General features: G+C 36.0%; 1 protein-coding gene across 2 annotated transcripts in view; it reads left to right on the plus strand.

The window, feature by feature from the left end:
* Positions 1 to 19862, plus strand: part of PRKG1 (protein kinase cGMP-dependent 1) — a 1324128-nt gene that overhangs the window by 938043 nt on the left and 366223 nt on the right. For both annotated transcript variants that reach the window (XM_031652620.1, XM_031652619.1), the window contains exon 5: positions 13667 to 13730. In XM_031652620.1, the coding sequence (XP_031508480.1) occupies positions 13667 to 13730 (64 nt within the window). The remainder of the gene's footprint in view (positions 1 to 13666; positions 13731 to 19862) is intronic.

Consider the following 19862-nt stretch of genomic DNA (forward strand, 5'->3'; position numbering starts at 1 on the left):
GTGGTAGCGGCTGAACTTTATTAAGCATTTATTATGTGCCAGGTACCTTCTTAATATATTATACCTACTATTTTTATTGTGTTCACCACAACTCTATGGAGAAAGTGATATCATCTTATTTTTAAGGTAAAAAATCTGAGGCCTGGCATGGTGGCTCATGCCTGTAATCCCAATACTTTGGGAGGCTGAGGCAGAAGGATCACTTGAGGCCAAGTGTTCAAGACAAGCCTGGGTTACATGGTGAGACCGGGTCTCTACAAAAAAATAAAATAAAAATGAGCCAAGTGTGTGCAATGTGCCTGTAGTCCTAGCTACTCAGGAGGCTAAGCTTAGGTGACAGAGCAAGACCCTGTCTCTTAAAAAAAAAAAAAAAAAAAAGAATCTGAGTTGCGGAGAGGTTACATAACTGGCCAAAAGCATAGTTAATAATTAGTAGCAGAGCCTAACTTAACCTGATTTCTTTTGATTCTAAAACTCATATATTTACCCAATATACAATTCTCCAGTATAAGGAGTTTAAACTTTTATCACATATATAATAAAAATACAGTGTATCTTGTGTCTCCAGAGTGGTTTGCCTTATTTTTATGTGAAAAAAATTTAAATTCTCCTAATCTGGCAAGATAATAGACAGCTATTAATAGGTTGCGGCCATTGCGTGATAAGGGCTAAACATTGCTAAAAGAAAATATACCTGGCAGTGATGTGTGAAGTAGATTGAAGTCAGATGTGGGACAAGAAACTAAGAGAAGAAGGACCAGTAGTAAGACAATTGCATAACAGACTGAATCAGGATAAATGCCAAATCATCCAATTAAGGGATAAAAGTTTATTTGGTATAGAAAATGTCTGATAAGGTTGCTAAGGGGAATAATTAGGTAGCTATACGGTTGAGGATCTTTAATCCCTCATCAGTACAGATTGATTTTTTTAGTAAGTCATAGATTTCTGCTTTTATTTTTTTATTCTGTAAGGTAGTCACTGGCACAGAAATAAACAATATTTGTCAATGTCGGCGGCACTAAGTTTGATGCAGGGATGATTTCTTGTAAGAGAATCAGAAGGCTACTCTTCTCCAAGCTTGCCAGAGATAATTAATATAACTCTGTATGCTGCTTCCTAGGTAGAGGACATTGTTGAACTATTTGCAGATTTTTGTTTGTTCAGATGTTTTGGCTTATAAATATGGGGCTACATCTGATATTCTTTGGTTATATTTTAAAACCATAATCTTTTGAAAATATCAAACCCTTTACTACTAAGTTAGAAAATAACTTGCTTTTCCTTCCAACCACAGGGAGCCATCCTTGTCTCTTCTCTTCTCTTTCTTTCTTTTTTTTTCAGCTGTATTTCTTTATTATTATTATTATTATTATTATTATTATTGTACTTTAAGTTCTGGGATACATGTGCAGAACCTGCAGGTTTGTTACATAGGTATACACATGCCATGGTAGTTTGCTGCACCCATCAACCCATCATCTACATTAGGTATTTCTTCTAATGCTATCCCTCCCCTAGCCTCCCATCCCCTGACAGGCCCCGGTGTGTGATGTTCCCCTCCCTGTGTCCATGTATTCTCCTTGTTCAACTACTTATGAGTGAGAACATGCGGTGTTTGATTTTCTGTTCTTGTGTTAGTTTGCTGAGAATGATGGTTTCCAGCTTCATCCATGTCTCTGTAAAGGACACGAACTCATCCCTTTTTATGGCTGCATAGTATTCTGTGGTGTGTATGTGCCATATTTTCTTTATCCAGTCTATCACTGATGGGCATTTGGGTTGGTTCCAGGTCTTTGCTTTTGTAAACAGTGCTGCAATAAACATATGTGTGCATGTGTCTTTATAGTAGAATGATTTATAATCCTTTAGGTATATACCCAGTAATAAGATTGCTGGGTCAAATGCTATTTCTGGTTCTAGATCCTTGAAGAATCGCCACACTGTCTTCCACCATGGTTGAACTAAGTTACACTCCCCCCAACAGTGTAAAAGCATTCCTATTTCTCCACATCCTTTTCAGCATCTGTTATTTCCTGACTTTTTAATGATTGCCATTCTAAATGGCATGAAATGGTATCTCATTGTGGTTTTGATTTGCATTTCTCTAATTACCAGTGATGATGAGTTTTTTTTCATATGTTTGTTGACTGCATAAATGTCTTCTTTTGAGAAGTGTCTGTTCATATCCTTCGCCCACTTTTTGATGGGGTTGTTTCTTCCTTGTAAATTTATTTAAGTTCTTTGTAGATTCTGGATATTTGCTCTTTGTCAGATAGAAAGATTGCAAAAATTTTCTCCCATTCTGTAGGTTACCTGTTCACTCTAATGACAGTTTCTTTTGCTGTGCAGAAACTCTTTAGTTTAATTAGATCCCATTTGTCAATTTTGGCTTTTGTTACCATTGCTTTTGGTGTTTTAGTCATGAACACTTTGCCCATGCCTATGTCCTGAATGATATTGCCTAGGTTTTCTTCTAGGCTTTTTATGGTTTTAGGTCTTATGTTTAAGTCTTTAATCCATCTTTAGTTAATTTTTGTATAAGATGTAAGGAAGGGGTTCAGTTTTCTCTATATGGCTAACCCGTCTTCCCAACACCATTTATTAAATAAGAATCTTTTCCCCCGTTGCTTGTTTTTGTCAGGTTTGTCAAAGATCAGATGGTTGTAGATGTGTGCTCTTATTTCTGAGGCCTCCGTTCTGTTCCACTGGTCTTTATATCTGTTTTGGTACCAGTACCATGCTGTTGTGGTTACTGTAGCCTTGTAGTATAGTTTGAAGTCAGGTAGCGTGATGCCTCCAGCTTTGTTCTTTTTGCTTATCATTGTCTTGGCTATACAAGCTCTTTTTTGGTTCCATATAAAATTTAAAGTAGTTTTTTCTAATTTTGTGAAGAAGGTCAATGGTAGCTTGATAGGGATAGCATTGAATCTATAAATTACTTTGGGCAGTATAGCCATTTTCATGATATTGATTCTTCCTATCCATGAGCGTGGACTGTTTTTCCACTTGTTTGTGTCCTCTCTTATTTCCTTGAGCAGTGGTTTGTAGTCCTCCTTGAAGAGGTCCTTCACATCCTTTGTAAGTTGTATTCCCAGGTATTTTATTATCTTTGTAGCACTTGTGAATGGGAGTTCACTCATGATTTGGCTCTCTGTTTATCTTTTATTGTTGTATAGGAATGTTTCTGATTTTTGTATATTGATTTTGTATCCTGGTGAGAACACTTGGACACAGGAAGGGGAACATCACACACCGGGCCTGTTGTGGTGTGGGGGAGGGAGGAATGATAGCATTAGGAGATATACCTAATGTAAATGATGAGTTAATGGGTGCAGCACACCAACTTGACACGTGTATACATATGTAACAAACCTGCATGTTGTGCACATGTACCCTAGAACATAAAGTGTAATAAAAAAAAAAAAAAACAGAACCAATGACAAAAAACACATGATTATCTCAATAGATGCAGAAAAGACCTTTGATAAAATTCGACACCACTTCATGCTGAAAACTCTCAATAAACTAGGTATTGATTTAACATATCTTGAAATAATAAGAGATATTTATGACAAACCCACAGCCACTATCATACTGGATGGGCAAAAGCTGGAAGCATTTCCTTTGAAAACTGGCATAAGACAAGGATGCCCTCTCTCACCATTCCTATTCAACATAGTATTAGAAGTTCTGGCTAGGACAGTCAGGCAAGAGAAAGAAATAAAGGGTATTCATATAGGAAGAGAGGAAGTCAAATTGTCTCTGTTTGTAGATGACATGATTATATATTTAGAAAACCCCATCATCTCAGTCCAAAATCTTCTCTTTCATTCTACATTCAGTCTACTAGGAAATCATGTTGCTTTTACTTTCAAAATGTGGCAGAGCCCAGTTGCTCCTTATTTCCTTCTTTGCTTCCACGCTGTCCAGCCCTCCATCCTCTGTCATGCAGTAGACTCTTATCTGGTCTACCAGCGTCCCCTTTTACGACTTTACAGTTTATTCTCCCTAAAGCTGGAAGAAGGATTTTTTTTTTTCATGTGTAAGTAAGATATGTCACTCCTAGGCTCAAAATCCTGCAATGGCTCTACATTTCACCCAGATTAGAGCTAAATTCTTACAATGATCTGTAAGCCCCTTTGTGACCTGCCCCCACCCTTACCCCTTGATGTCTACTCATCTTCCTCCTTTCCCCAGTTCACTGAAGTCTAGGCACCCTGACCTCTTTGCTACTCCTGGAATCTACCAGGCACTTAAAAATCCTTGGCTCACTCTGTTCACTCTGCCTGGATGCTCTTCCCCAGAATCCAGTTATCTATCTCCCTCACCTTTCTCAGGTTTCTGCTCAGATCTTACCTTTAAAGTGAGGATATCCTGGTCAGCCTGATTAATCTTTCAACTTGCCCCTCCTTCCATTGTAATAACTGCCACCCTGTTCTACTTTAAATAATATAAAATTCTGTAGCCCTTATCTAATATAACTCTATAATATAGATGTATATTTAAAATATGTATAATATACATTATTTATCATATTTATTCTTTATTTTCTATTTCCTTGATGAATAGGCAGAAATCTTTTCTTTGGTGCACCGATGAATCCTAAACGCCTAAAACAATTTCTGGCTCATGAGTTACTCAATAAGTTTTGATGAAGAAACAAATTAATTAATTACACAACAATTTTTTCCAATATTAAAAAAAATTTGGCCAGGCATAGTGACTCATGCCTGTAACTCCAACACTTTGGGAGGCAAAGGAGGGAGGATCACTTGAGGCCAGGCGTTTGAGACCAGCCTGGGCAACATGGCGAGACCCTGCCTCTTCAAAAAACTGGTGGCGCACATCTGTAGTCCTAGCTACTCAGGAGGCTGGGGCAGGAGAATTGCTGGAGCCCAGGAGGTTAAAGCTGTGGTCTGCAGTGAGTTATGATTATACCACTACATAACAGCATTGGTGACAGAGCAATCTGTCTCTAAAAAAGAAATAATATTTTTTCTTTAAATGGGCCCATTCAGATACATTTTATCTACTTATAACCATAATTGTGCACTTTATGTTTTTGATATTATAAGAATACATTTACAAAATAGAAACTTTGAAATTATAAGAAAGCGAGAGAGAAAAAATATAAGACTAATAGTCATTCCACCTAACACAATATCTGTTAACCTTTTGATTTTTTCCTGCAAAGCTCTATTCACAATTATAGGAAGTGTCTGTAAAGTGTAATCATTCCATTGTATACATAACTTTTAATGTCTTCTCTTAATATTATCTTGTAGGTATTCCATGTTTTACATATTTTTCATCAATACATCAATTTTGATCACCATGTCAGTGATTCTTCAACGTAGGTTGGTTATATCTGTTAGGTTTTACTGTATTTGGAATTAAAAATGAAAATATTTGAAAAATATTTATTCACTAATTCATTTGGAAACCTCAATAATAAACATATTATGTTGTAACATAAAGTCTATTTTTAATTAAAATAACCATATTTTCCCAAATCAAAAAAAAAAATAGAAAGGAGTTTCTGTTTACAATTATACATGTCAGCACTTTGGGAGACCGAGGAGGGTGAATCACTTGAAGTCGGGAGTTCAAGACCAGCCTGACCAACATGGTGAAATCCCCATCTCTACTAAAAATACAAAAAATTGGCCAGGCTCATGCCTGTAGTCAAAGCTACTTAGGAGGCTGAGGCAGGAGAATCTCTTGAACCTGGAAGGAGGAGGTTGCAGTGAGCCCAGATCCCACCGCTGCACTCCAGCTTGGGCGACAGAGTGAGACTCTGTCAAAAAAATTTATATAATATATATGTATTTTATATATATACACACACACACACACACACACAAATTTCTCAATATCTAACTATCTAACTTGACAAAAGACTGGATTCTCATATTGATATGGTTTGGATGTGTGGACCCCTCCAAATCTCATATTGAAATGCAATCCCCAGTGTTGGAGGAGGAACTCAGTGGGAGGTGCTGGATCATGGGGTTGGATTCCTCATTAGTGGGTTAGTGCCATGCCCTTGGTGATGAGTGAGTTCTCACTCTATTCATTCTCATGAAAACTGGTTGTTTTAAAGAGCCTGACAACTCTCTTACTCTCTCTCTCACCATGCTACGTGCCTGATCCTTTATTGTCTTCCACCATATTTTAAGTTTCCTGAGGCCTTCTCTGAAAGCCAAGCAGATGCTGATGCCATGCTTTTACAGCCTGCAGAATCATTAGCCCAAAGAAACTTCTTTTCTTTGTAAATTACCCAACCTTAGGTATTCTATTATAGCAGTGCCAAACAGACTAACACACAAATCTTCTTCTGCATTCGATCTGTTGAATTTATGTGGTTCAGGTTGAAATATATGAAGAAAATAAAACCTCACAGATATATGTAGTAGCAAAATGGAGGCTTATGCTAATAGCCTTTCAAGATAATGTGGACATTCTTTTTTGTGATTTCATACTTCATTAACATCCAACAAGTGTCAGTTTCTTAAAGGTTAGTTGCAATATGGAATCTGAAACTATAGCAGTAAACTTTTCATACTCTATTGTAACATTAAAATCCACTGATCCACCTTATAATTTGGAGGAATCATTTACCCATGTGTGATTTTTATAACATTATGCTTTGGTCATTTGGAAATGATTGGCTCACTGAGTTATGCAAAATTTCCGATATAAAAAAAATCATATTTCTTAATGTCGTATTTCTTAACTACCGATGTTATCAGGAAAAGTCTTCAAGTATTAGAAAGCTTTTATGCTCACAGTGGCAGATAAAAGTTGTCTGAAGTTTTAATTTTCAGCTGAAAGTTTGAATTTTATCATAGGCAAAAACCACTGTCTCTTATTGCCCTTTAAGTGATGGGCTTAACTTTGTTCATTCTGAAAAAGAGTCTGCCAAAACCCATAATTTTTAAAAATCATTTTCTATTAAAAAATGATGTTCCATGAAAAAAATGGCTAACTCAGCTTGTAACTACAACAACCATTCAAATTATTTTCCTTGATATAACTATCATACTTCAATATTTTGTCACACACACAATATCAAAAACATGCATACAAAATGTAAAGATTTATATTTAAGAAAATTAATACCTTTTACTATTTCAGGAAGAATTTCATACTTTAAAGTAAAACTGGCATGTTATTTATCTTTTCTATGGTGAGTGTGTGGTGAATAAGAAAATAACAACTAATATAGTTTGGTGTGACTGCTTTTATTTGTACTGAGAGCCACCATCACTTTTGCACCATCAATGCAAATGTCAACACAGTCATTCCAGGATAAGCCTTAAGAGTCAAAAAGTTATTCAACTCCATCTTTTAAAAAGTTATTCAACACTAAATAGCACAGTTACCACTTGTGTTTCTTGCCACATATTCATGTAAATGATAATTTCTTTGATGATTTGTTTGTTCTGGTACTAGAAGAATACAAGCAAAACAGTGAATCCAGCCATGTCTGTAGCTTCATTCATTTGTAAATCAAAAGTACAATTGTGCAGACAAGATCTTAACTCAGTCTTTGTTTTGTAGCTAAGCCTTTAATTCCAGCAAGGTACCATACCGTTTGAAAGACGCAGTGCAATAATTTCTTTTACTGACTTTGCATCCAGCACGCATTCAGCAAAGTCAACTATACAGGGTTTCATTCATCTCTTAATTATTGTGTGATCTTCTCTACTGAATGCAATATGGTAACCCGTAAGATGCTTGACTGATTTTCAGTTTTAAGTTGAAAAGCTATACAAAACACTTTTCTTTTAGAAAATGCATCATGTCTACATTTTTAAAACTCAATTTCTTTTTCTTTAAAATCTGAATGATTTGTCTCAAAGTGGTGTCATAACTTAACTGGAATGATAATCTTTCCAAAAATGTTTTTGTATAGCATAATAAGGGAAATTATTGTCTATACAATGAGAGAAAGTTAGCTTTCGTCTTATTTGTATTTCTTATTTACAGTGTTTCCAAGTTTCTTTGGATTCTCTATCTTCCACGAGTCAGGAACTCTCTGGTGTGACATTTAAAAAATTTCATTGATACATAATAATTACACATACTTATGGAGTACTTTTGATATTTTGATGCATTTTTATATTTTTCGAGTGTCTTTGGACTTAAAGATTGACTGCTGGGACTTGAGAATATAAGTCTTCTAATCACCCTTTCAAAGCAGATAATCTATTCTTAAATTAAGAAAAATATTATATAAACTTTTATTTTTTATTTTTATTATTTATTTATTTTTGAGATGGAGTTTTGCTCTTGTTGCACAGACTGGAGAGTGCAATGGCATGATCTTGGCTCACCGCAACTTCCGCCTCCTGGGTTCAAGCAATTCTTCTGCCTCAGCTTCCCAAATAGCTGGGATTAAAGTCCTGTGCCATCATGCCTGGCTAATTTTGTAGTTTTAGTAGAAATGGGGTTTCTCCATGTTGGTCAGGCTGGTCTTGAACTCTTGGCCGCGAGTAATCTGCCTGCCTCAGCCTCCCAAAGTGCTGGAATTACAGGCGTGAGCCACCACACCTGGCCTTAAACTTTCTTTTATTAACTTCTTAATAAGTACTCTACAATTCTAAAATTATAAGATAAAATTTCAAACGTTATAAATGTTTTAAAAATATGTAAAACTGTTATTGAAAAATAAGGAATCCAAATGTATTTACTTGTTTTTCTACTCAGGCACACAGAAACATTAAGGATTTCAAAAGAATGATCTAGTGGATGATGATAATAAGGTTGCAGAGATTATAGCAGGTGTAATGACTAGTAAGAACACAGTAGAAGTACTAATAGCATACTAAGTTATGTAAACAGTACACCTATCATAAATCTACTACCTTAAAAATTTTAGGGAACCCAAGAACAAACAAGCATGCATTTCATTTGTCATCAGAGTGATAATATCATTCTATGTCAGGTGATCTCTGGAGAATTCTACCTTGTGCATGTGAAAGAATAAGTGAAAAAAGCAAACTCCAATTTATGGAAATAGTTTTGACATTTGAAGTCCCATATAAAAGGGTCACAGGAAATCCCTGGGTTCCCAGACCACATTTTGAGAACTCTTGTTGCATTTAATTATGTTATTCTAGATGTGCTCCCAGTTTTTGTTTTTATTGACATGCTTTAATAAAATTATTTGTACTTAGGTTTTCCCCCTCTTAGTTATTGTTTTCATGCAATAGAATACCATAAATAAAATTACTAAGATGAATTAAGAAAATGGGACATCTACTAATACAACTGTCCTAATCTCTTCAAAATGTCAGTGTCATATGGGCAAAGGTGGGAGGGTTGTCATAAAATGAGAGACTAAAGAGAGGAATAACAGCCAAAAGCAGTGTTCAGATTTTGACTGGACTTGGTTTGAAAACAACAACAAAAAATTGATAAAGACACTTTTGGATGATAGGTAATATTTGAATGTGAGATAAATACTAGATGATATTATAGACTTATAGGTAATTTTCTTAGGTGTGATCATGGGATTAAGGTTATTTCCTTAGGAGAATTTTTTTTTTTTTTTTTGGATATGTATGCTGAAGTATTCAAATTGTTTCATATTGGCAACTTACTCTCAAATGTGTCATCCAAAAATATCTATATATCCATTAATCTATGCACATACATAGAAGAATACATGGATTGAGAGTAGATAAATCAAAAATGATACCTGTTAACAGTTGTGATTCTGTATGTTGGGGATAGAGGTGATCTTTATTATTCTAGACTTTCAATTTATTTGACATTCTTTATAATAAAATGTTTGGAAATAAATGAAGTCACTAAATCAAATGTTACTAATACGATTTATTTATTTCCATATCACTATCTAAAAGAATACAGTGTTGTTTTGAAAGGCATTTTTTTAGTACATTCATTGAAAAGTATGTAGCTCAGTGAGTAAGCAATCAGCTCCACCATCAGTTAGAGGGGATGTTTCATCCTTTCTTCACCAGTGCTGAGTGGAATGACCTCAGGCAGACTTTCAAGGTCTCAGTTGTCTTATCTATAAAATAGATGACAATAAGAATGACTATTTGATAAGGTTGTTGTAAAAACGAAATTTATATTATCTATAAAACCCTTAACTCACTGCCTGGCAAAGAGAAACTACTCAAATCTCATCTTCTATTATTGTCATTACAAATTCTAAGTCCTTGCTACATTCAATTAGAAAAACCAATGGAAAAGCACCACACATTAAATCATCTCTATTATATTACATTCTAGTGCATTCTGTAACGTCAGGCCTATTGCAAGTCCTTAGAGAACCAAAACAATAGGTAATGCATCTGTAAGAATTACTGATAATTAGCATGTAAATTGTTACAATAATTTTTTTTTTATATAACTGAAAATATTCTTCTCTAATGTTTAAACATTTTATCTGGAAGTTTGTCCTTGCAATTATTCTGCCTTCAGTTTTCTAAAGTATAGACAACTTTATTTTGAATTATCTTATATATAATTTGTGGAGTCCAAATTGATGTATTTTGATGTATTGGAGCAAACTGAACTAATATATTTCATGGGTAGAAATTCAAACTATAAACATTCTGAATTGTTTTGTTCCTAGTGTGTAAGCTACTAGTAGACCAATCATTCTTAGAAAGCAAATCAATTATGTGACAGAATTTATCTAGTGTTTGCAGAATATAAATCTTAGATGTGTAAAGATGGCTAGAAAAGTGTGTTCACAGTAATTTATGAAAGTGAAGGCATTTATTTTTCCTGTTAAATAGTTTTCTTTTTGTGAAGTCCAGAAGTGCTTCAGTTGTTTCTGGTAATATTTTAGAGTGTTTCTTCTTAAAAATCATCCTTAATTTTTATTAGCAATAAATGCTGCTCAATGTTTTGAGGCATTTTAAAAAGGCATTAAAATTGTGAAAGACTATATATTTAAAATGCCCTCCTAAAACCTGATACTTTTGTTTTCACTTAATGCATTATATAGTCAAGTAAATTTCTTCTCTTGTATAAGAACTCTCATGGAAATGAAAATACTGTAGTATGGCTAGGGACAGCCAGAGCCTAAAGTAAAATAAGAGGCATAGTATAATAGGAATAGGCTGGTCTAAAGAAGGAAGCCAATTATAATAAAATGAGGAAAACTCAGTTCTAGTTTGTATTTTCCACAAATACCTAATGGGATAGAAGTACCCTAATTATTCATCTCACAAGAAACTGAAATACAGCTCATTAAAAGAACAAGGCAGGACTAAATTTTTCAACCTACATAACTCATGGAAACAGCTTCCTCTATCTCCTTCTGTCTCTCTGTGATATGGTCCATCCAGCTGCTGAAATTGGCTGCCTTCTGGAAATTAAACCCCACGTGGCTCAGACCGTAGCAGTAAATCTGGTACAACAGATGGTTCTGGGTGAATTGTTACACCTCTGCATAAAACCTTGGGATTTTATCAATGAGCTTTACCCTAAGTAATGGAAATCAAGGTGACAAATTAACAACAAAACTTTCATGCTTTTACCAAAAGAACATATTATTATTTTTTTTATTGTATCATTGTAATCAAGCCAAAATTGTGCTATAAGTCAAATGTCAGGCATACAAGTGTATATGCACTCAGTTATAGCCTTTTCTCCAGTCAGACATTAAGCTCTGATTAATTAAGACTATAGTTCCACATCCCAGTTAGATTTTCCAGTGAAGTTTCAGGAATGATATGTTGATAAGCTTTTGTTTTCTAAATTTAAAGTTATTATAATTTCACATAAAATAAGTTGTATTGGTTTGTACATTTGACATCATTTGGTATTTTTTATTTACTGTTTAATGGGGAGACATAAGAGAACACGGTGAAAAGAATGGAGCTAACATTGTATTTTGATGTATTGGAGCAAACTAAACTAATATATTTCATGGGTAGACCTTTTCAGGTCTAATCACTGTCCTATGAAGCATTCACAAATTCATGCTTTCGTAACTACATTCAAAATATGTTGTTTGTTATTTACAAATCGCTGAAAATACAGGGAGTTGAAAAAGACAGATATAGTTCTTATTTTTGTGGATTTTTAATTCTAGCAGAGAAGACATGCAATAACAAATATCCAATTAATTATCTAATTACACTTGTAGTACGAGATTAAAGAGATCATGATGGGAGAACTTGACCTAGCTGAAGAGGGGTTGAGGAGAGTGGGAAGCTTTCCAATGTTGTTAAGTGAATGCTTGCATATCTGAATGCATCATCAATCAACCTGTGTCTTGAATAATGGTTAGGAGTTGACCTGGAGAAAGGTGTGTGTATGGAGGGAAACCTGGAAAGGGAAATAGAGCTTAAAGGAACCTGGTGACAGCAGACTAACAGAGGAGAGAGTGGCTTTCTCCTCATTATAAGTTGAGGCACCTATCTACAAAGAGAGTCAAACTCTGAAAACTATTTGTAGAGATCTATTCTGAGCCAAATGTGAGAACCACGACCCATGACACAGCCCCACGAAGTCCTGAGAACATATGCCCAGGGTGGTTGGTTTACAGCTTGATTTTATACATTTTAGGGGGACAGAAGTTACAGGCAGACATCTATCAGTACATATAAGATATACATTGGTTTGGTCTAGAAAGGTGGGAAACTCAAAGTGGGAGCTTCTTCGTCATAGGTGGATTAGAAGATTTTCTGATTGACAATTGATCGTAAGAGTTAAGTTATTATCTGATGACCCAGAATCAATAAAAGGAGTTTCTGGATTAAGATAAGGGGTTGTGGAGATGAAGGTTCTTATTATGCAGATGAAGCCTCCACGTAGTAGCAGGCTTCAGAACTCTTATCAGACATAAAAAGATGCCAGACTCTTAATTAATTCTCTCCTAGATTAGGGAAAAGACCTGGAAAGCAAAGGGGATTCTGTATAGAACGTAGATTTTCCCCACAAGAGATAGTTCTACAGGAGAGAAATATTTTTCAAAATATGTCAAAGGAATATATTTTCGGGTAAAATACTTCAATTTCTTTCAGGGTATGCTATCTGTCATGTGATTCTATACTAGAGTCAGGTTGGAATTTGGTATCTTATTTCTACAAAGAATCTGTTTTGTCAGCCTTAAGATTTATATTTTAAGACTTACAATGAGCCTTAAGATTTCTATTTCTATTTTAATGTTAATTCTGGTAAGTTGTGACTGAATTCCAAAGGGAGGAGGGTATAATGAGGCATGTCCAATCCCTTCCTTCCCCTCATGGACTGAAGTAGTTTTTCAGGTTTACTTTGGAATGCCCTTGGCCAAGAGGGGCATCCGTCAGTTGACTGGGGGACTTAGAATTTTATTTTTGATTTACATATCCATGGTCATGCAGGTAAATATAACAGTGATTTGGACTCAGTCTATCCAAACTCCGAGTTTTTTCTTCATACTCCATGCCTTTTCCCTGTTAGACATCAAACCATGCTTAAATGATTGCTTTGATCTTCATCTGCAACTTTGTTCTTTTTTTTCAGGTTGTGTGGCTAATGCAGTTTTTTTTTGTTTGTTTGTTTGTTTGTTTTGGCAGATTCTTTGTCATAAAATAGTTTTGTATTTGAATTTAGATTCATGGTCATTTTTATTACTTATAAAAGTAAGCTGCGGTTCATGTGTTCAGCACTATTCTGTTTTTTTTTTCAGTGTTCCAACATTCCAGAGCCTTCCTGAAGAGATCCTCAGCAAGCTCGCTGATGTCCTTGAAGAGGTAATTGTTTTTAACCTTTGAACTTTTTGAGATGGGATCCAGCCTGCTTGGCTGGTTTCTTTCACAGCTGTGTGATGAGGAATCACAAACTGCAGAGACCTTTAAAAAATGTTTTAAGCTCTGGGATGAGCTGTATATTTGGCTTCATATAGAAAGTAGCTTAGCATGTCTGACATTTATATGCAGGAATGTGCAAATCAACCTAATTATAGAGGGAGACAAACTTTTTGTTGTGGTAAATACCATGTTACTTTGACTTACAAGAATAGGAACTGGCATATTTCTCTTATTTTAACTAGTGTAAAGTAAAATTGTAGTTATCGCCACTCTGAAGCTTCAGATTAGCAAATTTACAACTAGTAGTTGGGCACTTATTTTATTACCATGTAAGTATATTTGATACACATAATTTTATGCCTTAAAGTGGAATGTCACTTTTAGTTGTTTTTGTCTGAACCCATAAAGCTATGGTTTTGAGAAAGAGGAGAAACAATACACATTAGGTTATCCTTTTGTAGACTGGGATTCATAACAACAGCAGCAGCAGGAGGAAGTTTTTCCATTTAAATTGATGAGCTTTATACGGAATGTAGTCTAAAGTTGTTGTCCTAAAGGTATTGGGCATATAAGTTTTGTTTCAGGTTGAAAAGATTAAAAAACTGTATTTTCCTGTTTGCTGAGGAAATAGAGGTACATTGGTGGTGTACGAAAGTTCAGACTTTTTCTCTAAAGGTTCAAGTCTAAGTCTTTTGGAGTGAATTGACAATAGAGAGATTAACAGGAGAAAATGTCATACAGGAATAGTGTATGGGGGAGGTCAAGGTGACAGAATTGGAGGATGGGGTCAGAAAAAGGTGTGTCTAGAGTGCTATAGGTGCAGCCAAGTAATGGAGGGCAACTTAGGACATTGCAATTAATTTAATTTTTACTTAGTGTGAGATAGAAGTCACTGGATGGCTCTAAGCAGAGCAATGAAATTATTTGACTTAGATTTTTAACAAAATTGTTGTGGCTGCTGTGTTGAAAAAAAAATAAAGAGGCTGCTACAATAATCCAGGGAGCAATAGTGGTGACTTTGTTCACTGTGGGAAAAGGAGATTGCAAAATCCTCAGATTGTGACTATATATATAAGAATATATATAAATATATAAATATAAATATATACATATATAAATATAAATATATATACATATATAAATATAAATATATATATATATATATATATATTTTGAGACAGGTTCTTGTTTCTGTCACCTAGGTTGGAGTGCAACGACACCCAGGACTGCAGCTCACCGCAACCTCCTCTCCCGGGTCCAAGCCATTCTCCCTGACTCTCGTCTTCTCCCGAGTAGCTGGGATTACAGGTGCCCGCCACCATGCCCAGCTAATTGTTTGGATTTTTAGTAGAGACGGGGTTTCACTATGTTGGCCAGGCTGGTCTCAAACTCCTGACCTCGTGATCTGCCTGCCTCGGCCTCCCAAAGTGCTGTGATTACAGGTGTGAGTCACCGCACCCAGCCGATTGTGACTATATGTTGAAGGTAAAACTGAAAAGCTTTACCATTGCAGTACACTAGTGAAATGAAAGAAAGAGAGGAATCAAGGGAAAACCCTGAGGTTTCTGTTGTAAATAATTAGAAGGATGGAGTTGTTATGAAGTGACATGAAGAAGACTGGAAGCACAGTACACTGAGGTGGAGAGATAAGAAGCTCAGGGAGAGAGACTGGGGTACAATCAGAAGCTTAGAGATCTTTGGTAGGTAGGTGGTTTGTTGTAGCATTGTTTGTGTGGAGGGAACTGTTGGCTATCTGCATATCATTCCGTGGGACCAAACGCAGATGAACACAAGGCAGAACCCTGAAAGAGGAAGCAGCCAACAATTATTATAAAACCATGAATGGATCTTAAAAACATCATGCTGAGAGAAAAGCTTAAAACCAAATAAAAGAGATAGTTATTGAAACATCATTTACATATATTAAAACATATGAGCACAAAAATACATTTTGCTGGGAGTCCTGACAAAATATTCAAAATTGGATACATGTGAACAGTGGTCTGTATCAGAAAAGGGAAGGGAGACCTATAGGGATAAAAGAGAATGAATGAATGAATGAAGAGGAAGGTATAAAGCCTTGACTGATTCTTCACATTTCTACCTTAAGAGAATGAGGAATGAAGAGAGACCAGGAAAGCCTGTGGAAGTAGGAGGAAAATCAGGAGCATTTTGCATGTTAAAATCTAAGAGAAGATAATAGCTTACAGAAGAGTCAGCAAAGCTTGGATTTTAATTTAGGTGAAAAGATAAGGAGAGAAATGGGGTCAGCAGATAGGAAAGGGAAAGTCAGGTTGAAAGAAGAACAGAACACATTATTGAAGGAGGAGACAGAGAGGCTTGCACATATAGCCTCTTGAGTAAGCACAAGAGAATAGGCGCTATAGTGCCTCTAGAAACAGGGAAGGTAGACTATCTGGATACACATGAAGGTGGGTGGATTGATGTAGTGACTGGAGCTGTGGAAAGTCTGTTATGATATATTCTATTTTCACAGTGATACAGAAAGCAAGGTGATCAAATGAGACTGGGGATGGGGTAGAGGTACAAATGATTTGAGGAAGAAAGTAGGAGAAAAATGGAAAAGTGAATGGACTAGGGAAAGGGTATGATTGCTAGGCATCATTAAGGCCCTGCTTGATGTTAGCAATCCCAAATCTAAGTTAAACAGACAATAAAGCATTTATTCAAGACTATTGCAATAGGGAAAGGATATTTAACTCCATGGAACAAAAGGTAGGAGAGCTTTTAAGCACTGGGGTAAGCTAGTGGAAAAGTCACTTAGGTAACTCCAGCGGGGGTACTCTAGGAGGGAGGCAGTTGTCCATCGTCATTAGGCCATCTGTGTTTGCTATTTGTTCCTTATGAAAGTTAGGGTCCCATCCTCCGGAGAGACTGAGAGAAAAGGACTTGCCTCCTTCCTTCTAAGATTACATTTCTAAAGGATGGCTCCAAGGTCCTTGAGAAAGATATTCCTGGGGTGTGAAATCAGCTGGGAGAAGATTTTCATCACAAAGAGGCAGATTAAGAATTTTCAGTTGAAAGTTCTTTAAAAGTAAGTGCTCTAAGTGAAGGGAAATCAGTAGTCTTGAGTCAGGAAGCTGACTGTCTAAAGTTTCGTCAAAAGATTAGTCAGAGGGGAATATTAAGCCCTCTTGGACACTAGAACATTTGATTATGTGTCCGTTTTTTGGCCTCATTCATTTACCTGGATTCATTTTCCAGGTAGGTATAGAATTGGATTTAACCAGGATTGTTATTTTGTCAAGAGAAGATGGGTGGTTGATAGAGAAAATGGGGAGTTGAATGTGCATATGGAGAGTGATTGTAATGATTGACCTTGGAATTTAAACAGGGCAAGGAGGAGAGAAGCACCAGATGGGCAATGGCCAGTGAGAAGTGGTAGCATCAGTGACTTTTAGTCTCATGAGGTTAAAGAATTTCTGGAATAAAGCTATAAGAAGGAATAAGTTGGAAAGATAGTGAAAATGCTCTTGTCTCTATGTACTAACTATACCAGTAATTCTGTGATCCTTATAGAGATTCTTAGCTGTTGGCTTTTTGCAGTCAGCTTTGCTATGACTTACTGGTCTCCTTCATCTATGTGAACACAAAGTGAAGCAGAACATTGTCACATTTGACTCCTATGTTCAAGTATAAAAAATTTATGAGAAACAGTACTGGCTATATTTCTCTCTGAATGTGCTGACCTGTAACCTTTGTAAATATAAAACTACTTTTCCAGGTTGGTCTTTTGCCTTTTGCTTTTTTTATTGAATACACTGAAGAACTCTCTGGTGACACTGCGTATTGTTGTTTTTAAATCAAACTAAAGCACAAATTTATCAGCCCCAATCAACCTCCTAAAACAAACAAACAAACAAACAACAAAACAAAGACTCCATGAAATTCTTTAATCATTGTCTTTCTTTTCCACAGCTGTAAAAGTATTTGCTATTTTGTGGTACAAAAGCCATAGCTCTATAAATAATTCGGACCAAAGAAATATTTTAGTATTTTATGTCAGATTTTCTAATCAGAAGATGCCTTAATTTGTGTTTGGATTGTGTGAGCCGTAGTAGAGTCCATACCAATGCTGAATTAAAATGGAAACAGATGATTAAGTACTCATATATTTGTTTTCAGGATGTAAAAATGAAGTAAACATACCAAATGCAAAGTAGACATGTAAATACAGTACCCAGTACAAACATAGTGTTTAACTCAAGTTGAATAAACAGGCACAGTGAGAAACTAAATTATGTGTCAGATAAAGTGAAGCAAATTTGGAAGAGCGAAAGCAATATCGAAGTCACATAACATTAAGGGGAAATGTGCTTGCATAATAATTGAGCTGTCTTTCTCAAATAGCCACAAGAAGATGAAAGAACCCCAGATTATTTTGAAAGGAAAGCAGTACCATTAAAGCCTTCAACGAAGAAGTTTACAGCTTCGTTTGTTTGACAAATATTTATGGAGCACCTACCATGTGTCAGGAATTGTTTCAGGCCCTGGAGATTCAGGGCTCTGCTCTCATAGCATGTGTTTCAATGAAGGATACTATGAAAAAGAAGGAAGGAAAATAACATCAAGTGAGAAGGCTACTTCTGTAGTTACTAAGGGAAGAACTATCTGAGGAGGTGATATTTAAACCAAGATCTAAATGAACGTACAGGGAGCCATGTGCATCTGGTGGAAGGAAGAGCAGACGCACCATTTTAAAGTAGGAATGAGTTTCCTGTTCTTAAGCAACAGAAGGAATATTTGTGGGTGGTAGCAGTGCGTTGAGAGGAGGCTACAGAAAATTAAGCAGGACCAAGTTGCAGAGGGTTCTGCCAGTCATGATAAGGAGTCTGGTTTTTATTCTAAATATAATGGGGAGATTTTTAGGGTTGTAAGTAGTAAAGCGACATAAGCTGAGTTATGTTTTAATAACATCTCTCTGACTATTGTGAGAAGAGTGGATTATCGAGGGAAAGGCCAGTGAGAGGGCTACTGCAAAATAACCCAGGTGAGGGTGGATGGTTTGCCTGTGGACTTATTTCTTATTGACTATTCATTCTGAATATTCATTGTAAAACAATACTTGCAGCAGAAGAGAAAACAATTTAAAAGTGATATGGAAAGACAGAGACTGAGAGAAATAAAGTATAACCAGACAGAGCATTGAATATAATGATATTGAAAGTGATATGGTTAGATAAGTGTGATAAGAAGGCAAGAGTACAACACCTGGGGAATCCTGTTCTGAAAATGAAGAAATAAAAATAAAAAACAAAAGCTTTAGGAGTGATTTCTGCCATTGCCCTCCCCAGCCCCCACCTATCCGCTTCTGAAATTCCTAGCATAATTATACCACCCACTTGTGAATTTCTCCCCATGAGGTTACAGTACAGTAATGAATCTCTTTATTCTTTTTGTTTGTTCATTGGCATTATTATTATTATTGTTCTAAAAATTCAACTTTTATTGTATTACTATTATTTTTTTGAGATGAAGTCTCACTCTTTTGCCCAGGCTGGAGTGCAGTGATGTGATCTCAGCTCACTGCAACCTTCATCTCCCTGTTTCAAGCGATTTTTGTGCCTCAGCCTCTCAAGTAGCTGGGATTATGGGTGCGTGCCTCTATACTTGACTAATTTTTGTATTTTTAGTAAAGACAGGGTTTCGCCATGCTGGCCAGGCTGGTCTTGAACTCCTGACCTCAGGTGACCCACCCACCTCGGCTTCCCAAAGTGCTGGGATTACAGGTATGAGCCACTGCGCCCACCCAACTTCTATTTTAGATACAGGGGTACATGAACAGGTTTGTTACACGAGGATATTGCATGATGCTGAGCTCTAGGGAATGGATCTTGTCACCCAGGTAGTGAGCGTTAAGTATCCATTAGGTAGTTTTTCAACCCCACGCCCTATCCCTGTCTAGTAGCTCACAGTGTCTACTGTTCTCATTTTTATGTCCATGTGCACTCAATGTTTAGCTGTCACTTACAAGTGAGAACATGTAGTAATTTAGTGAACCTTTTCCTCTTTCCTTTATATAACATACTAGAACAATTTCCTTTGTATAGTGAA

The sequence above is a fragment of the Papio anubis genome, chromosome 11 (assembly GCF_008728515.1).
Source record: "Papio anubis isolate 15944 chromosome 11, Panubis1.0, whole genome shotgun sequence".
Lineage (NCBI taxonomy): Eukaryota > Metazoa > Chordata > Mammalia > Primates > Cercopithecidae > Papio > Papio anubis.